This window comes from Hevea brasiliensis, chromosome 2 (assembly GCF_030052815.1).
Source record: "Hevea brasiliensis isolate MT/VB/25A 57/8 chromosome 2, ASM3005281v1, whole genome shotgun sequence".
Lineage (NCBI taxonomy): Eukaryota > Viridiplantae > Streptophyta > Magnoliopsida > Malpighiales > Euphorbiaceae > Hevea > Hevea brasiliensis.
In genome coordinates this window covers 116,063,770-116,084,556 of record NC_079494.1, presented here as the reverse complement: position 1 = coordinate 116,084,556, position 20,787 = coordinate 116,063,770, and the positions used below count along the sequence as shown (strand labels likewise).

General features: G+C 34.0%; 2 protein-coding genes across 3 annotated transcripts; both read right to left on the bottom strand.

Annotated features, from left to right (window-relative positions):
• Positions 1-542: 542 nt before the first annotated feature.
• Positions 543-15,385, bottom strand: LOC110645616 (lysine-specific demethylase JMJ31). 2 transcript variants are annotated; one of them, XM_021798839.2, is made up of 15 exons: positions 15,229-15,385; positions 15,058-15,135; positions 14,874-14,957; positions 14,630-14,773; positions 14,423-14,491; positions 14,206-14,332; positions 13,600-13,672; positions 13,285-13,401; positions 5,207-5,326; positions 5,005-5,023; positions 4,331-4,415; positions 3,904-4,232; positions 3,610-3,725; positions 3,425-3,518; positions 543-1,400 (listed from the first exon to the last, which is right to left on the bottom strand). In XM_021798839.2, exons 1-15 carry the CDS (start codon positions 15,352-15,354, stop codon positions 1,329-1,331), a joined length of 1,653 nt encoding a protein of 550 aa, XP_021654531.2. In that variant the 5' UTR covers positions 15,355-15,385; the 3' UTR covers positions 543-1,328. The 2 variants fall into 2 exon arrangements, with proteins under 2 accessions (XP_021654531.2, XP_021654533.2); XM_021798841.2 differs by having other exon boundaries at positions 543-949; positions 15,229-15,384.
• Positions 8,895-13,278, bottom strand: LOC131175824 (uncharacterized). The gene is made up of 2 exons (XM_058140498.1): positions 9,284-13,278; positions 8,895-9,047 (listed from the first exon to the last, which is right to left on the bottom strand). Exons 1-2 carry the CDS (start codon positions 10,089-10,091, stop codon positions 9,022-9,024), a joined length of 834 nt encoding a protein of 277 aa, XP_057996481.1. The 5' UTR covers positions 10,092-13,278; the 3' UTR covers positions 8,895-9,021.
• Positions 15,386-20,787: the final 5,402 nt, after the last annotated feature.

The window sequence follows — 20,787 nt, the reverse complement described above, 5'->3', positions numbered from 1 at the left end:
ATACAACCTAGTCAATATCCAGTAACAACATCTGGCACTCCACCATACCATTGATCCAACAATCAATATATAAAACGTTAAGGCACCTTTAGGTAAAACATTCGAACTCATACTTAGCTCTCTTATTATTTTGCCATCCTTTATCCTTTCAACCCTCACTAACTTAATTATCGGAGTGCCACTAGGAAATAGCTCCCTTTTGGTTCTCTAATACTTTGCTATTTTGTAGGAGCAGATACAAATCACAGAAACCCAATCTCACCCGCTCGGACCAAAGTCCTTACCACTCGAACAGCATATACTGAACGTAAGTCATCATCTATATTCTCATCACCGTATTCATACCCTTCCAAATACTTTCCACGTGTTACTCATCTATGATACCCCCGGTATCGAAGAATATCAACAGGCATTCTTGTTGGCTTGAGTATATCACATCCTAACAGAAGATTATTATCTAACACAACATTTCCAACAATTTTGGTCAAATTTAAACCTGCAAGATTTTTGTCCGGGGAAAAATTGCTATTGGTTCAGCAAGATACAGGAACCCATCCTCTGAATATGCCATCTTAGCTGTTACAATCTTTCATGGACCATTTGGATCCCATATCAGGAAACACAAACGTGACTTTCATAATTTAGACTCCACAAGATTTTAAACAATTGTTTGTGCAAGTATCATTAAAGGCAAAGAAATTGGATGGTACGGCAAGTTACAGCTGAGATATACATCATCATTCAAAGTTGGCAATGATTTATATTTCTACAAAATTGTGGATGACTCACACGTAAAAGTACGATTAAGACAGAAAGCTTCTTCACTGATGGACTCTTTTGATGGGACCAATTCCTTCATGAAGTTGCGTCACTAAACGTCTTATCCAGTTGATGGTTTTCGCACATCAAAGCTTACTCCCAAGTATTTATCCAACACATTCTGAAATGCCTGCAACATCAAAATCAGATTTCAAATTTATTTTCAGATGTACTTAAAATCGAATGCATCAAAGTTGCACAAGATATTCTTCAGCTTTTCCCTTTTTTTTTTATTTTTATTTTCTTCTTCCTTCCTTTCCTTTCTTCTTCTTCTTTTTCCATTTTTTTTCTTTTTTCCTTTGATAAAGGAAGGATTTATTAAAGAGAAACACAGAGAATATACTAGGACAAGTGAACAACGGGATAAAGGAAAAACAAAATAATGATGATGATGATAAGGTAAGAATAATAATATTAAAGCAAAGCTCTTCATTCGCAGGTGCTGTTAGCAAAAACATCATGTGTGTGTCCCTGAAGCACAATCCCATCATCCTTGATAAACATTAGTTTCATTTCAGATGGATTCTGAAACGTCCAGTAAGTATTCTATCTATTGGCATGCTTGGAAGATTCTTGTCCAACTGCAGCAAATTGAAGATCAAGATGCAGGTGTGGATTAACTAACGCACCTAAAGTTCACTCAAACAAAGATGCTACGAAGATATAAAAGTGCAAAGAACCAAAAAGAAAAAAGACTGAAAAACTTTATAAAGACTGCTCATTTGGGGAAAAACCAATGTGGTCAAAGCTGGAGTGGCTCAGAAAATCATAATGGGAGCAGGATGCAAAATCAGTTGGATTCATTCAGTATCAACTTTAATTCAAAGGGAAAAAATATAAGAAGAAAAATATATAAAAGAGGAACTATGGACATTACAATCCTGCATGGCAACATTAACATGACACAGAACTAGGCCACCATGCAAACTATTACAGGAATCATCCAATATCATATATCTAACAGAGCACAGATAATGAAAATCCTTTTTTCACTTTTTCTAATGAATAGGCAAGAGATTATGGTTTTCAAAGCCTGTTTATGCTGATAATTTTAAGCATAAAACCTCAACAAGAATATTTTATCCTGGCCAATTATCAAAAAAAATAAAAAATCTTTGCATTTCACCTCCTAAAGTTTCATGCACTATGTAAATTTCACCAAATTCCAATTGCAGAACACCATCATTTAGAGGGGAAAAAAAAATATGAGCACGGAGAAAGGTGCTTCACCATATGAAATTGAGATCACTGAAGATTTATGATGCTCTCTACATTGTGAAATTTGTAAATCCGAAAGAAATTTACAAGGTGTTGGCAGAAAAATGCAACAGGACCAATTAAATATTTAGACATGATACCAGTTAAGATCAGTTTTAGATCACAAAATGCCAATGAAATAACATGAACATGACCATGCATCAAAACCAAAAAACTAGTCTGGTTTGAGCAAAATCCATATTGGTTAAATGCTTTAACTATATCAAGATGGCCTTGTATATAATACAGTATATCAGTATCTTCACCCACTAGGTTAATTTTTTGGATTGTCATTATTGATCCACGTTCTAGGTCAGTCAACATACCATTGTTGTGTATATATTAAAGTGCCATTTGGAATGTTAGAAAAACATATTGGCCGTTGGAAGAAAATAAAACCATTAAACAGATTTAAATATCAAAACAAGATTAGCACATTTTATTTATAACTAAAAAGCATAATAGAGGGAGAGGAAGGCAGATACTTACAAGAAAGGGCAAAGAATCAATACTTCAAAATAAATGAAGTTCGTCTATTTTCAAATTAGTATCTAGGAAGCAATATGTTTTCTTGTTGTTTTAATTGGATTCCAAGTGAGAAGAGCACTAAATAATCCGATATCAATTAAATAACTCTTCTAAAGTCTTATATAGCATACAGTCCTCACCACCTACTAACTTAAAGAGACTTGCATTTGAATGCTCCAACACATACAGCTAAACTTATTCCTTCAACCACATGAATAATGCAAAATGGCTTTACATGCCAAATAAATACACGGCTAGCTACATCTTGAAAATAAAATAAATGTAGAATGCATTTTGATCGTAAGATTCCCAATAAGTTGAAAGGAAAATTTTACCGTACAGTCATACGACCGGCTATGTTATATGGTAGTGAGTGTTGGGCACTGAAAGAGTCGTATGCGTCTAAGATAAGAGTTGCAGAGATGAGAATGTTAAGGTGAATGAGTAGCTATACTAGACTAGATAAAGTCCGTAATGAGAGTATTAGAGAAAAGGTAGGAGTGGTGCCAATTGAAGATAAGTTGAAAGAAGGGAGATTGAGGTGGTTTGGTCATGTGAAGCGTAGACATACGGAGGCTCCAGTTAGACAAGTAGAGCACATTAGGTTAGAGGATAGAAAGAAAAAAAGGGGTAGACCTAAATTGACTTGGAGTAGAGTAGTACAACATTGACCTAAAAGCATTACACATTTCTGAAGATTTAACCCAAAATCGTTTAGAGTGGAGAAAGCGAATCCATATAGCCGACCCCAAATTTTTGAGATAAAGGCTTAGTTGAGTTGAGTTGACTTCCAGAAAACAAAGACAGCACCTAGTATTACCTGGAGAGCAAATAATTCTTTCCCATTCAGAATTGCATCCATAGCAGCAAATTGGTCATCAAATGCCTCATAGAAAACTTCATAGAATTTGTTCCTGAAATCATAAATGATGAATGATACAGCAAAGTTGAAGTGGTTTATTCTTCTTTTCAAGAATTAAAGAGTCCAATGAAATTGACAAATACCTATTTTCTTCAGTGGTTAGTTGATCCATCTCATCAAATTTCTGTGTGAGTACTTCTGCTCCCACCGGTGAAAGCAAGTGCAGTATCAACGCCTCCAAAGTTCTAGGAAAATTGTGCTGGAAAGAGAGTGATGCAACATGAAAAATCTCCAAGAAAAAGCAGCAATGACAAACGTGAAATTATCAAAGGCTAATGCACATAGAGATTATTTTTAAAATAGATGGGCATTTCATGTACTGTTGACAGAAATTCCTGCCTATTAAGTGTAATCTTTATACAAGAGCCCAAACTCACCGCCATAGAAAGAAGGACATTCTGAAGAGTGTGTGGATCAAGGGTCCAAAGAATTTTAGCAACTGGATCATCTTCAAGGATAAACACATTAGTTGTTGCTGTCTTATCATATTGACCTTTCATGCTAACTGCAGAATCATTTGCTGAAGTTGACTCTACCAAATGACTTTGGTCAATCAAGTTAACACGGTCATGAACCAAAGAAACAAGATCATGAAGAACCTGGAGTGCATAAGGTTCCAATAGATGCAAGTTAACTCTCTGCTGTTGGTCTGTCCCTTGTAAATCACTTTTTTCACATGGCTGCACCAAATCACAGTGACTATGATCTGATTAAAAAAAGTTGAGATCAGCCACAAGATATCTTGCATAAAACTAAAAGCCATTGAAGGCAAACAAGACCAACCAACATAATGATCAAACTGACCTGCCTCTCCATTACTAGGCAGCTTGCATGTGGGCATCTTCTGTTTCTCCATGCTAGGAGAAGAAGCCTTCTGGAGTATGTGGTTCTGTCCTAATTTCAAGTATGACTCATGTGTTAGAATGTTTGACTATAAACTGCTAGTAGGAAACAAGGGACAAAAGGAAAACACGAAATGGAGTATATTGAGTCCCCACAGTTAATGAAACAGAATTACAAAGTTTCTAATGTCTACTCATTGTTCATTAATATGTGGAGTTTATAAGGATCTTACACCTGAAACTGCCAAACTTTTCTGGTCCATTATTTAACTTAAGCAACTTCTAGGTACAGATTTCATAAGTACTAAGTTATAATCAACCATATTTCACATCGAAATCTGCCAGTGACCCCCACACTTTTTTCCAGGATCCATTTTTAGAAAATTTTTTCCTTCAGACAGCCTGAGAAGTGTGATTGCAAACTCAAAATGCAATTTTCCATACAAATAGTGGATAAAAAGAGTTTTAGAAACACATATAAATATAATGCTTGCAAACTAAAACAATGGGCATTTATGCAATCCCAGAAACAAGAGAGCAAGGTTTTGTGGGGTAGGGGTAATCATCAATTCAAATTCCAAATCCAGAAGTAGTAAAAATATCTGTTGCAACTGAAATATCAAGGTTATAACGTACCATTTCTTTATCCGTCAATCTTGATTTCACAGCATTCAGCATAAAACATGCCAAAGAAACAAAAGCACAAAATCAAGTTAGCTTACTGCCTGGATTACTAAAGCTAAAGCTAAGCTAAACAGAAAGAGATTCACAGGAAAAATGGGGGAAAAAACCAGAGAATAAAAACTGAAACATCCAAAGAAATAATTAAGCAATGAACCTTCTTAATATTCTGCGCAAATAATAAGCATCCATGTGTTCTAACATGCTAGACATTATGTTGGACCGCCACCAAAAGTTAACTGCAATTGTCAAATTGCTACTGTCTACTTGGTGGAACCTGTAGCAATTAGAAAGAACAATCATCTAACTTTGCTACATGCTAGAAAGTTGAGTCCAAAAAAGAAACGAATATAGTAAAATATACACTAGGAAACATTCAGCTATTTTATTAAGTTTCTGACTGGTGATAGCTCATAGCTGGAAAAAAAAAAGAGGGACAAACAGTCAAGGCTGGCAATGAAGCTTGCAATATATGATGATAAAATTATTTTTCATGGGGAAAGTACAAAAAGTGCCATGCGGTTTTGCACTTTGCCACTTAAGGGTCTATATTTCATTTTTTGTCAATATGATGCCTTGTATTTATCACCTTTAGCTTTTTTAGGCCAAACAACTTAACACCATTAAATCCATCCTGACACGGCATTAATGTCACATTAACACCTAATACACTATCATTTTTAATCTAGAAGGTCCTACATATATATGAAAATTTAAATTAATATATATATATATACACCCACACACATATATATAGGAGAAAAAAAAGAGAATTAGAGACGATGTTAAATTGGCAGGAAGTATGCTATTGCCATTTATACCAATCAATTCCTATTTTTATTTTTTATTTTTTAATTATGAATTATTGGTAGGCATCCTATTTAGCAGTGGTAATTTTAGACATAACCCACGAAAACGACTCAAACAAGACATGAAAATAGAGAATTAGGTTTGAACTTTGTAATTTAGGTATTTTTCTATTTCACTAAGATGTTAATATACGGATATATATATGTATACAATATTCTCCTATTCTAAATGGATTAGAAGTCTAATTCTACAAGGATTAGGAATCCTATCCTATAGGAGTCAATCTCATAATTGGAGTAAACTTCCTCATTAAGAAGACTTCTATAACACTCCCCCTCAAGTTAGAGTATAGATGTTAATCATGCCCAACTTGTTACAGATGTAGTCAACCCGAGTTCCATTTAGAGCTTTTATAAACAAATCTCCTAGTTGGTCTCCAGTTTTGATGTGCTGTGTTGAGATAATCCCTTGTTGAAGCTTTTCCCGGACAAAATGACAATCAATTTCAATATGCTTGGTCCGTTCATGGAACACAGGATTAGAAGCAATATAGATAACAGCTTGATTATCACACCATAACCGCGCAGGCAAAGAGGTCTTAAGGCCAACCTCATCTAATAATTGAAGTATCCATACTATTTCACACACTGATTGTGCCATAGCTCTGTATTCCGATTCAGCACTAGATCGCGAGACTACGCTATATTTCTTACTTCTCCATGTCACTCAATTACCTCCAACAAAAACACAATATCCAGTAGTTGATCTTTTATCAGCCTTAGAACTTGCCCAATCTGCATCTGAAAAGCATTCAACATTCAAATGCCTATGATTACTATATAATAAGCCTCGCCCTGGAGCTCCTTTCAAATAACACAAAATTTGTCCCAAAACTTCCCAATGAGCAGAAGTTGGAGAAGACATAAACTGACTTACCACACTAACTGAGTATGCAATATTAGGACGTGTTATTGTAAGATAGTTCAATTTACCTACCAACCTCCTGTATTTTTCTGGAACTTCAAATAGCTTACCATCCTCTGCTCCAAGTTAGAGATTCAGGGTCATTAGTGCATTGCAAAGCTTAGCGCCTAATTTTCCAGTTTCTGTCAGAAGATCAAAGAATATACTTCCGCTGAGACAAGAAAATACCTTTCTTACTTCTTATAACTTCAATAACCAAGAAATATTTGAATGGGCCTAAATCTTTTATTTGAAACTGGGTCTAAAGAAAGTGTTTAAGAGATGAAATGCCTAAAGAATCACTTCCAGTGATAACAATATCATCAACATACACTACCAGTAGAATTAGGCCAGTCTTAGACTGCCTATAAAACATCGAATGATCGCACTTACTCTTTTGCATACCAAAATCTTGTACTACTTCACTGAATCTCCCAAACCAAGCCCGAGGACTTTGTTTCAAACCATAAAAAAACTTTCGAAGTTTGCAAATTTTACCCAACTCCCTCTGAGCAACAAACCCTGGTGGTTGCTTCATATATACCTCATCTTGGAGATCACCATGAAGGAAAGCATTCTTTATATCTAATTGGTGCAAAGGCCAATCATGTGTAGCTGCTAGGGAGATGAACAATCGAACTGAAGCTAGTTTAGCTACAGGAGAAAAAGTATTAGAGTAATCTATCACATATGTTTGAGCATATCCTTTGGCTACAAGAAGTGCTTTTAATTTGGTTATAGAACTATCAGGATTCGTCTTTACCGAGAAAACCCATTTGCACCCAATAGCCTATTTACCAGTGGGCAAAGGCACCAGTTCCCATGTATCATTTGTATCTAAGGCCTCCATTTTCTCTTTCATAGCGGCACCCCAACCAGGGTGAGATAATGCCTCAATGACTGATTTAGGGATTTTTATAGAATCTAAAGAGGTAACAAAACATTGAGAAGGAGAACACAAATGATTATAAGAAACAAAAGAAGAAATAGGGTAAGTATATGTACGTTTACCTTTGCGAAGAGCAATGGGAAGATCTAAAGTAGGATCATGATCAGTGGTAGTAACTGGATCTTCCGACGATGAAGATGTGGGAGGATCTAAGTCTGGAGTCTGCAATCTCCTTGAATAAACATGAATAACAGGAGGTCGGACTGAGACAGGGACAGAAGGAGCAAGGAAAGGAGATTGTGTTTGTTTTGTAGTGTAGACTAAAAGGCCATCATCCTCCCCCTGATTCTCATACATAGATGTTTGAGGAAATAATGGAGTAGACTCAAAAAATGTAACATCAGTAGAAACAATGTAACGATTAAGAGTTGGAGAAAAACACCTGTATCCTTTTTGGAGCCGCGAATATCCAAGGAAAACATATTTAAGAGACTTTGGATCCAATTTAGAAACTTGTGGACAAACATCCCGCACAAAGCAAGTACAACCAAAGATCCGGGGTTCAACAGGAAACAATAATTTAGATGGAAATAAAATAGTATAAGGAATGTCCCCATTAAGGACAGAAGATGGCATGTGATTGATAAAAAAACATGCTGTAGAAACTGCATTGGCCAAAAAATGTTTAGGTACTTTCATTTGGAAAAGAAGTGCCCTAACTACCTCAAGAAGATGTCGATTTTTTTCTTTCGGCAACACCATTTTGAGATGGTGTATCAACACAAGAAGACTGGTGAAGAATACCATTATAAGTCATATAGTTCTGAAAGTGCTCAGAAAAATATTCTTTAACATTATCACTTCTTAGCATACGTACAGAAGTATTAAACTGAGTTTTACTTTCAACACAAAAAGCATTAATGATAGAAAATAACTTAGAACAATTCTTCATTAAATATAACCATGTAATACGAGAGTAATTATCCACAAAAGTAACAAACTATCTAAATCCAAGTTTAGAAGTAATGGAACATGGACCCTAAATATCAGAATGAACTAATTCAAAATGGGACGAAGCCCGTTTATTGACTCTAGGCATAGAAGGTAAACGATGATACTTAGCAAACTGACATGACTCACATTCTAGTACTGACAAAGACTAAAACTGAGGACATAATTTCTTCAAGGTGGATAAAAAAGAATGGCCCAATCTATGATGAACTTCAAGAGGAGTTAAAGTACTAGAGCAAGCAATAGATCGCAGTTCACATTTATCAAGGATGTAGAGACCTCCTGACTCATGCCCTTTACTAATAATCTTCTTCGTCGTAAGATCCTAAAACAAACAATAATCAGGAAAAAATGAAATAGAACAATTTAAGTTTCGAGTGAGTTTACTAACAGATAGTAAATTAAAAGAGAAGTTAGGTAGACATAAAACAGATGACAAAGATATGGATGTGATTGGATTCATAGTTCCAGAACCAATGACACACGAAGTAGATCCATCACCCAACGTGACTGTGGAAGGAGTGGTAAAAGACTAAAAATCAGATAAAAGAGCAGAATTACCTGTCATATGATCTGTAGCACCAGAATCAATGATCCATTTGGATGAGGAGGATACAAGGCATGTAGTGGATTTATTTGACTCAGCGATAGCAGTGATTGAGGAGTTGGTAGGCTTTAGAGATGCCTGATACTGGGAGAATTGTGCAAATTCTTCTACAGAAACTGAGACAGTTTTCTCTAAAGAGGAAGACACTGTAGAATTTTCTGTTACCATATTTGCCACCTGGGATTGCTGATTTTTCCTCTGAAGTTTTAAGCAGTTGCGTTTTGTGTGTCCAGGCTCATGGCAATAATAACAAATGATTCCTCCTGAGTTCTGATTAGAACTAGCCTCCACATTGCGTTGATTGTTTCTGTGGTTAGTAATCCCTCCTCTATATCCCTGTTGTCCACTTATATTTCTACTAATAAGAGCACCGTTAGTAGGTTGCGGAGAATAAGTACTTTCTATACGAAGGACACGTGTAAACGTGTCATGAAGGGAGAAAATCTCAGAACTAGAGAGAATCTGAGATTTAACAGTTTCATATTCTGAGGGTAAACCAGCAAGAAAACTCATAACAGCCATTTGCTCAAGTTGAGCTTGTTGCACCTTTACATCATGACTGAATGGTAACAGAATATTAAGTTCTTCATAAACACATTTGAATTCCATAAAATATGCTGTAAGAGTTTTGTTTTGTTTCTCAGGTCGATAAAATGCTTTGCAAACATCATATATGCGAGAAATATTGCCTTTGCCAGAGTATAAAAATTCTAAGTACTCCATCAATTCTTTAACATACTCACAATGATTAATAAGGCTCATTATCTCACTATGAATTGAATTCCGAAGTTATAAAAACAAACGAGGATCTTCTCTTAACCAAGTTTGCTTAGTATCATCATTCGGTGAATCTTTCGTGAGATGATCATCTTTATCAATGCTCTGTAAATAAATCCGAACAGTTTTGCTCCACTCCAAGTAGTTTAACCCATTAAGTTTGTTTTCAGTGATTTTAGTCATCACTGGGACTACATCAATGATTATAGACTTGGTCTCACCCTCAGCTATTGCACCTTAAAGTCCACAAATAGCCCGAGCTATTGAACACTAGCAGATCCAATGACCCGAGAGAAGCGATTCTTCAAACACTGGCAACAACGCAGCGCCAAATCCAAACACGGGCTGCAGGGATGGGATCAACTCGTTGGGGCGACGTTGGGGAAGAATCGCCGGCCGTCAGGAATCGCCGAAAAACATCACACCGGCGGACACGCGCCGGCGCGTGGAACAATGGCCGAAACACAAAAGTGGCGCATGGAGGCCACTCGCTTCACATCCCATCACCGGACTTTGAGGGACGGCCGATCAGTACCTGGGCCTCCATCTGAGACTGGCTGTGAGGTATTTTGATAGTCCTAGGAAGTCCTCCTAGTTTATAGTGAGCCGATGACCTAGAACAGGGAACGGGAGAAAATTTTCAACGGGGAAAAAAAAAACTTCGAAACTAGGGACCTAAGGCTCTGATACCATGTAATTTAGGTATTTTTTTATTTCACTAAGATGTTAATACACAGATATATATATATATATATATACACAATATTCTCCTATTCTAAATGGATTAGAACTCTAATTCTACAAGGATTAAGAATCCTATCCTATAGGAGTCAATCTCATAATTGGGGTAAACTTCCTCATTAAGAAGACTTCTATAACAAACTTATTTGTGTTTGTGTCAAAAACATGTCAATAATCGATTCATGTTACAAGTTGACCCATTAACCCAATTCGACATGTTCAGGACAAGTTGACTTGCAACCCACTAACCTGCAAATGTTATTATTAGAAAATGATAAGTTAGTAAATATAAGCCTAATTAATATAAGGATGTTAAACATTTAATTTCATTCAAAAATTGTCATGCGTTGCAAGGGTCATAAACTAAAAATGTCAAAAAAGTAATAAATTGCAAGTGTCATAAATTAGTAAATTCTTTTAAATTGCAAGTGTCATAAAAAAATTGATACCCAAAATGGCAGAATGTAAATTTCATGGCTAAAATTAATGTGTAAATTTCATATTATATATTATTTTATGAAAATTAAAAGTGTTGAATCATATCAAAACGTGTCAAACAAGTTAAGTTAAGTTGTGCAACATGTTAAATGAATTGAATTGTGTCTAAGCATATTAAATCGATCGAGTCATGTCAAATTAACCAGACACGATTTAATATTAATTATATTATGTGTGTTATATCATATAACCCATACAATAAAAGGGATGTGCTTATGTTTAAATTCTTGACACGGTTCATTAAATTGTATTATGTTTGTGTCGATCCTAATATTATTCCCATTATGTATTGACACAACACGAACACAATCCGTCAACTTGAATTACCACCCCTAATCCTATTTTTTAGTATAACAATAATTTATATCATTAAAAGAATTCTCAAATTCCTTATGGATTCCAATTTCTAAAAAGAATTATATAATTACAAAATAATCCAAGTTAAGCAATCCTTAATTATAGGGAAAATTTTCTTTAAAAACTAATTGTTTTTATCCATATCTATACATGTTTCATCAAAAGAGATGTTTGGTGCCATATTTTAGGTTGAATCAACAATAACATAACAACTAAACGTTTATCCCAAACTAGTTGGAGTTGATTATGTGGATCATTTTTCGCCATTCAGTTTTGTTAGACACCAGGTCTGAATCAACAATAACATAAACAAATATAAAAACATATGGCAAAAAGAATAAAATCTAATGAAAATATAAAGAGGGAAGGAATGAAAACTAACTTATTTTCCAATAAAATACTAATGTCATAAGAAGTTGGCTAAAGGCATTTACATATCACTATTACCTGTTAACATGATCAATAAAATGTCAAACTTTTAGATCTTTTTTTTTTCACTTCTATGCTTATTAAATATCGTGGAAATTAAGGTGATGGTAGAAAGAAGGCAGAGTTGAAGCTAGAAGAGCAAAATCAATGAGACAATTTCCTAGAAATAATATGAATAGTCTTAAACATCGTTTGTTTCACGGAAGCTATTTTCCAGGAAAATATTTTTCATATTTTCTAGCACTTTGGGTCCTTAAGAAAATTAGTCAACAGAAAATATTTTCCTAATCAAAGACTTTGACAAAGCTATTAAAATATAAAGAAACTTAAAAATATATAAACACATACTCATTACTCTATCATCACCACTGGTCACCCTTGACCATCAAGCACCACCATTGGACATTAGCAACTAGTGACACTCACTAAAAATTAGTGGTGACGCCACAGTTGATCATTTTATACAATTTTTCTCTCATATTCCACAACAGAAAGTAAAAAAATAAAATTGAAAATTTTATTATCTGAACATTTTTATATTATTATAAATTGAAAGAAAATTAATAATTTTCAGCATGCTCCAAACATTAGAAAATATTTTTCCTTTACTTTTCAGCATTGCAGCTAAATAATGGAAAATAAGTTCTTATTTTTCTTCAAAAACATTTTTCATAGGCAAGTTATTTTCCAAACAACAAATGAAGCCTTAATACTGAAAAATTTATTTAGTTTATTGCATGCTGCTCAACATATTAATCAAAAATAAACATACTATTGAGGAATTATGCTTCAGAAAGTGGAATTTGAACTATAAGAAAGCATATATATTATTGAATTGATTGCTTTTGGTTATAAATTTGTAAATATTGTAATTAGGCTCATTTTGGTTTTCCCTTTATCAAGAATTTGAAGACTAACAAGAAAGTTCCCCAGAAATTGCCTTCTAATCTGATTGGATGGCAGCAATATCCACTTGCAAAATGCAATTGGGTTATGAAATTCTCAGTTCAAACCCAACAAGCATTTTGAGATTTGTTGGCTAACATAACTGTAAATATGTAACAAATAGGAGCACATATAACTTAAAAAAGAAAAAGGGAATAAACAGGCCTTTAAGGCAATTTCTTCAAAAGCATAATAATTTAAGCCTTACCAGCCTTCAGGGATGAAAAGTGCATCACCTGCATGAAGAATTACCTTCTGAGAGTACTCAATGGAGCATTCTGCTCTTGGATACAATGAGAAATCAGGGTTTTCTAAAGCAACAGAACTGCAAGCCAGAGGAAAAAAAACATAAAAATATAAGGGGAGATAAAGGATTTAAACAACAAACACTATGCATAAAGATCAATTATAGAAACAAGGCCATTCCAACAACTAAAACAAACTTTGATTATTTCCCACTCTTACAAAGCAGAGACCCAAAACAAAAGCAGCTAATTTAACACACAATATGAAAGCAGCATACCTGTGGTTCGAGGCTTCACCATATATAGGCTTTGGGTATAAAGACGGACTTGCAGAAGGGGGCCACAAGACAACTGCAACAAATAAAAAGTATTTAAACAAAAAGGAAAAGAAATAAAAGAAGCTAGTTATCACACATGGGTACAGGCTAAACATAAAAACCATAATGTAAAACAAGGCCAGCCAAAAATCAATTAGCATAAAGCACAAACTAAAAAAAATTATTTCTTCCATTTTGTCTCTGTTAACAATTAAAGCATTTTCATCTGATCAAACATGATCTATTCCCACAAACTGTATGCAAAAGAGAAATAGCTCAAAAAAGGTCAATTTCCAACTCTTAAATAAGTTAGTGTAGAAAGGATAAAAGCATTGCCTTCCGAACACTTCAACCATTGACCCTAAAAAGTGAAGTCATGAGATAAGAGCAAGTGTATAAGATGGAAGCAGGCACAACCACAAGGTGAAGAGCTCTCAACTTTCTTTACAAGCAATAAAATGCAGACAATGACTATTGGTGTCATCATAAATCAAATAAATTGCAGATGAACATAGAAGGCTCCCCCCAGCTGTAAAATGGATAAGTGAAAAGAGAAAGCAACTAAACCTTGTTTGCAACCAGCAACTATGCATAGAACATTATGGTGTGGATCATAGTGAGTACTTGATCTAGAAAGAGCACTATTCATCCACAGATTAATAGAAGCCAGTTCCTTTGTCTCTAAAAAAGCAGGCTGCATAAATTAATCAACTGTAAACAAATGGTTCTTTTATGGAGAGCCACAGACTAAGGAACGACAAAGTTAATTAAGAAAAGCACAAACCGTTTGAATGTCTTCCCTAAGAACTCCCAGTTGAACCCTTTCTTGATCCTCCGTATTCATAATTGGCACCTAAAGTACAAGCAATTAAAATTGAAAATGAGGTCGTGTCAACAGTTACCCCTAACACTGTCCATCCTAAATGAACACACATTGGTCAAAGAATACGAGATAAAAACATCCACCATACAGAAGCTACTGAGTTCAAACCTGAGCCAAATAAATTTTTTGAGGAGCATCACCAGATAGCAGAGGGTCCTGCTCTTGTGCATCAGACACTGCAGGCTCATGCCTTTCTGCATTTGACATAAGCTGCTTACAAAGACCAATAAAGGTGGAGAATGGTATTGGAACCTAAAACAGAAATAATATGATATAAGCAGCTATTAATAACATTGAAGACAACAGGTAGCAGTTCAAAGCTCCTTATAAGAAGAAAGCCTTATAAAATTACCCTCTCATGGCTTCGAAGATCACCATAAAAGACAGGAGCGGATCTGGATAGCATAGCCTCAACGGTAGATGATCCCACCAGTTCCTAAAAATTATCCATCAATGGAGATGAAAGGAATTGCAGAGTTCAGAGTTCAGTTCATGCATAGAAACTAAGCAGTGCTCATTTTAAAATAGCAAAACACCTGCAAATAGTTGAGGCCGCCGTTAACAGGATTCCACCGGGTGAAGGCTTTCCATTCCTTTATGCATCCACGGAAAACCTTTGAAAAAAAAGGAGGAAGGCAGAGTAAGCTTTAAGGGAAAGATGACCACTGAAAGGGAAATTGAATGACTATATTGTTCAAGGGCATTACAGCGGGGACGTTTTTGGATTCAATCTGAGATGCGAATAATGAAGGCGAAGGAAGCTGTTGGAAACTTTCAATTTGCAATTGCTTAGTGTCCTCCATGCTTTTCTCGTACCTGTACTGCCTTTGCATTTTCTGAATGGGTTTGCGAATTTAAAACTGAGTTTGAACCCGTGTTCGTGCTGAGTGCAGGCTCGGCGACAAGGTCAAATCCGCGCGAATATAAAACGAGTTGTCGTTTACCACAACCCTAATTCCTGTTAAGCGATTGGTAAAAACACCTACTATCAAGACAAGGGCATTCTAATCCTCATATTAGGAATAGCAACAGATTAAATTTTTATAGATATTTAATTTAATTAAACTTTAATAAGATGAATTTAAATTTTATATAATCAGATTTATGACGAATTAGAATTTAAAAAATAACATCGTGATTGGTTCAGTTCGGGTTTTACATATTGATATCCATTACCTGAATTTATTTATATAAATACTTAATTAAATATAAAATTTATATTTTTTTATAATAATATTTATAAATTTTTATATTTTTATTTTATATAAAATTAAATTTATATAATTTATGAAATTATTAAATTTTTAAATTTTTAAATTTTTAAAATATAAATTATTAGTGAAAATAAATTTTTTATGCAAAATATTAATTAAAATATATAAAATTAAATAGGTTCGAATTTTTTTCGAATATAATAATTAGGTTCGAGACTAATTCGAATAGTAGATAATAAATTTTAATCTAATTTATAACAGCTTCAGATTTTAATAATATTAATCAAATTCAGATTTGAACATGGTGATTTTTTAGAGTAACCTACTCATTGTCATCGCTACCTCAGGTTAGTTCACTTCACACCGCATATCTTTGCTGTCTTTTTTTTTTTTTTGCCCAAAATTCATTCAGCTTTATTCTCCTTTACAGCAAAAGTCTTTGGGTTAGTTCTATGTTCTAGTTCCATGTATGTCAATTTTCTTTTGTGGAAGTTGACAGTACCATTTAACTGATACTTTTAAATCTTTGTTTGTTTCATTTTTAATGATTTTTTTTTGGGGAAATTGCCAAAAAAAACTTATACTTTCAGATTTTTTTTTAATTATATCCCATACTTCTAAATAACCAATTAAACCCTATAATTTGAGAATTATAAAATATATGCCCTGTCATTAGGCACCCCGTTAGTGGAGTAACGGAAATGCCACATGGCTGCCATGTCTTACCATGTCAGCCCATTTGCTGAGCCAAATGAGAAATCGCTAAATACCCCTAAAATGAATCCCCAAATAAGCACTAAAATAGTCCCTTAATACCAACCTACATGAGACTCTCTTCGTCATTTGTATCTTCATTGATATTTAAAATCCCTAATTAAGCTGAATCACATTATGGTCCCTTGGGCTGTTGCCTTCAATTGCCGAAAGGAGAATCAAGTATTCAATTGAAATTCAGACGCCATTGGTAAACTCAAGTGGTACCCATAGCAGATTCGAGGGTTTTGTATGGTTATTCAAGAAATGTATATTTTTCCCTATAACGCTAACATCTTTGCATGTGCATGCAATGAAAATAATGATCTTTGTATACTGAGTGTGGTTTCATTTTGTTTCTGTTTGTGCATGACATAAGATGGTGTATGTGTCTTTGCTGATTCACCATGGTGGAACTTTGCAGGATGGGGATGGTAGCTTTGAATACGAGGGTGGTGAGGTGCATTATTAGGAAGACATTGACGTAGATATGATTCGCTGTCTTGATATAGAGGAGAAGTTGAAAAAAAAGCTAGGATATGGGCAGGTAACAAAAATTGCATATTTTATGCGTGGGGTAGAGAAGAAAACAGGGGTTCGATATGTTAGGAATTATAGTGACGTTGAAGTTTTAGAGATGGTTAAATGGGATGATAACGGGGATATCCATTTGTATGTTGAGGCTTTGGAAGGGCAAGATTCAGAGGGTGAAAACCAGCCTGGCACTGATATTGGAGGTATACAGGGTACACCACAATCAAAGCTAAATGAAAATATCATTAATGGTAACTATGAAATGCTTGATTCAGATGATAGTGTATTGGGTGATAATGAAAATAATGTTGAAAAAGGTGTCATACCTTACCCCTCTGTAAGGCATAATATGATCCCGTAGTATACTTAATGAATTACCGAACTTTGCCTACCGATAACTCATTAAATACACTACTAGAGATTTTAAACAAATTCAATTCAATTTAAATTGTAAAGTGATGTTAAATCATTATTAAAAAGCCATTAATTGGAGTTTAGGTTATGAGTTAAATTTTTAATTAATTCATTACTTTCGCAAATTTTACAAAAATTTCGGCAGAGTACCGACTGTAATTTGAGAAAACAGTTTTTCAAAAACTTGTTAAAAACACTTCCAGTAAAGTTCTCAACCACAACTCCAATTAATCTCAACAATCCAACTCATTTCAATCAATACAATGCAACACCTTTTCAATAAATCTCATCATCATTAATTTTAACTCAATTTACCTATAAAAGTCTCAATCTGTAACACCCTCATATTAGGCGGTACCGTACAGTCTACTGTTCCGGCGATCGATATCTGTCCGGACAGTCAAGATGTGTAAAACCATATTTAAGTCATCTAGAAAAGCCACGAAGGAAACTTAATAGTCATTACATGAAGGTAAAGTAGAAATCAAGAAAACAAAGTATAATGGGTTAAATGAGCCAAGGCCACAGCGATGAGTGATCGAAATGGGAAGTGACTGTGAGACCAGTCGTTGCCCCATTTTTTAGTGGGACACTGTGACACCCCAGGCCTAAGAATAATTGCGAAGCTAGGGGAATTGTGAAAACCACAGAAAAGAGTTGAGAACAAGGTCAAATAATTTGATCAGAGTTTAGGAAGCAATACAGTGTTATTGGAAAATCGGATCAAACCGGTAAGAGGCAATTTGGTCAATTCATCCTTAGAGGTGACTCTTAGCCTAAATGTCCAATAAAATATAAAAAATTAAAATTATGAAAAATATATTAGAAATGAAGAGGTTGGTGGAAAAAGAAGGAAAAGAAAATTAAATTTAAAAAAATTATGACATCATCATGATGATGAAAGCATGACCTCATTAATATTATAATTTTTAAATATGAAAAATTGTGGATAAATATTACAAAATAAGACAAAAATTAAAAAGTAAATTGGTCTTCTTCCACCTCATTTTGCCGCCTCTCTTTCTCTCAAGAAATTCTCTCAACTTTCCTCCATTAACAACACAATTCAAGCTTTCAAAGCTTGATTTTATCTCATAAATCTCTCATAAAATTTAGAGAAACCCTCAAATTGAACTTCAAGAAAAAGATTGGGAGAAGAAAAATGAAGAAATTAGAGAAGAATTTGAAGATTTGAAGGCTCAAGTAAAGGTAAGTTCTTCTAACCATGATTGATTGTATATTAGTTGAGCTTAAGTGAAATCGAGTGGAGATAACATGAAAAATTGAGAAGACTATGCAAGAAAACAATGGTGTAAATTTTAGCCAGCTATGGTACTTAGGGTTTTGACGGTGTTTATTTAAATTAAACATGAATTAGAATTTAAATAATGTAATATGTATGGTTAGTATGCTAAGTGACATCAAATTTCATGGAATTGTGATGATTGGAGAAATTAGGGTTTATGATAATTAAAAATTTGGGGAAAAATTAGGTATTTTGGGAATTGATGCAATTTGACTTAATTGAGACTTAAATTGGTCAATTGATTTGAAATAGAGTGTGTTTGAATGGTTAGAATTGGAATGAAATGGTGAATGTGTAAGGGGTCAATGCTGGCAGCTTGACCCTTGCCCATTCAAATGAGTATAACTGGAATTCTGTTACTACAATTGGTGTGAGACTAATTGGAGATGAAAATTAAGACCCAAAGAAACAATTTTCATATAGAAACCTTGCTCTAAAACTAATCACAAGTTGAGATAAAATTAAGTTGAATCCGGATTAGGTACCCTGCCACTGGGCAAAACTGACCATATGAACAGTACATGTTCAAATGGTCATAACTTAGTGTAGGAAGGTCTAAATGACCTAATTTTTATACCATTGGAAAGCTATGACATATTAGAACAACTTTAATGAAGAACAAAATCCCAAATTCTGACCATAACCTAGTCAAATTACCAACCAAATTTGGGTCACCAAAACTACCAGAATCCTAAATTTGCCCAGAATTCTGGAATTGACCAATCCGGCCAATTATGGTTAAATTGCCATAACTTGAGCTACAAAGCTCCAAATGGAGTGATTCAAAAAAGAAATTAAAGCTAAGATAATAAGGAACAACTTTTATGAAGTAGAGTTGGCCAAATTTCCATTATAGAAGGTCCAATGGAATAGTAGAACTAAATGACCTAAAACTGAAATTTTGGAATTTCCACTTAGGTAATTTTGAATTTCAATTGACAATCAATACCAACACATTTGTAACCCAAATGTGATATGTGAGTATAATTAGAACTAGTATACCCCTTAAGTATGAAAAAGACAATATTTTGACTTGAATAGTGAAGTGAATAGTAATAACAAGTACAACAATTACAAAGAACCCAAAAGTTATAAATCTTAGTGGATAAATTAAGTATACAAAATTTAATTGTTGAATTTATTAATTAGAAATAAATTGAATAGATATTAAAACACTCTAGTTATATGTTTCAGTGGAAAAGGAGCCCTCAAAGAAAAGAGGAGGAATTGAACCAAGATAAGGCTAGATAAGAGGTTTGTGCACAACTAGCTTATTTTTATATTTTAAATTTTTAATGGATTTTGAATGAACTTGATAATTGAATTTTCTCTTGTGTACAAGAACTTTAATTTATTAAATGACTTTATATGATTTAATTATGTTTTCTCCTATGCATTTAAGGATTTATTGCATGGTTTGAGAATTATAAATTGTGAATTGTATATTTGAGGTATTGTCAATATTATGCATGAATTTACAATGATTAAATATGTTTAGTGATTTGTAAATACTTTTTGTGAATAGAAATTATTTTGAATATGATTTGAAACCACAGTTGGCATGGCAATGTGATCGAATTCCTTATTAGCTTGTCTAATGGGAAGAATTAAATTCTCTATCTGGCTAAAGTATTGAGGTGTGTGCTAGTTGAGGAATAATTGAATGAGTACTCATCTTTGCTAGCTAGCTCGTGTATATCCCTTTAGCCTTTGGTTATTGGGAGACTTGGCTTTGTCATGGTGTACAACCCGACATTGTTTTAGTGTCATGCTCTAAGCTGTGTGAATGTTTTCAACATTTTTTAAATTATGATAATTTGATAAATTGTGATCGAAATAAATATTTGTCAGTGATTGAAAAATATTATATTGTTTTATGATTTAAAAGAATTGTAGATAAATTGTTACTATTTAATTAAAAGGTTATTCAAATGAATAATTTGCATGAATGAAAATATTGGTTTTTGGGTGTCATGAATTTTGAAGAATTTAGAAATGATCAAATTTTTATTTGTTATGGTTTGGCAAAGCATAACTTGTATCAA

What these genes read in the sequence shown, in the direction of transcription:
- LOC110645616 (XM_021798839.2), bottom strand. Translation starts at nt 15,354, where the DNA reads ATGCAAAGGCAGTACAGGTACGAGAAAAGCATGGAGGACACTAAGCAA. An exon ending in ATCTTCGAAGCCATGAGAGG is followed by an intron (nt 14,774 to 14,873) that starts GTAATTTTATAA and finishes TTTCTGTTTTAG; the next exon opens with GTTCCAATACCATTCTCCAC. An exon ending in AAAAAATTTATTTGGCTCAG is followed by an intron (nt 14,492 to 14,629) that starts GTTTGAACTCAG and finishes CTTGTACTTTAG; the next exon opens with GTGCCAATTATGAATACGGA.
- LOC131175824 (XM_058140498.1), bottom strand. Translation starts at nt 10,091, where the DNA reads ATGAGCCTTATTAATCATTGTGAGTATGTTAAAGAATTGATGGAGTAC. An exon ending in TGCTACAGATCATATGACAG is followed by an intron (nt 9,048 to 9,283) that starts GTAATTCTGCTC and finishes TGTTTGTTTTAG; the next exon opens with GATCTTACGACGAAGAAGAT.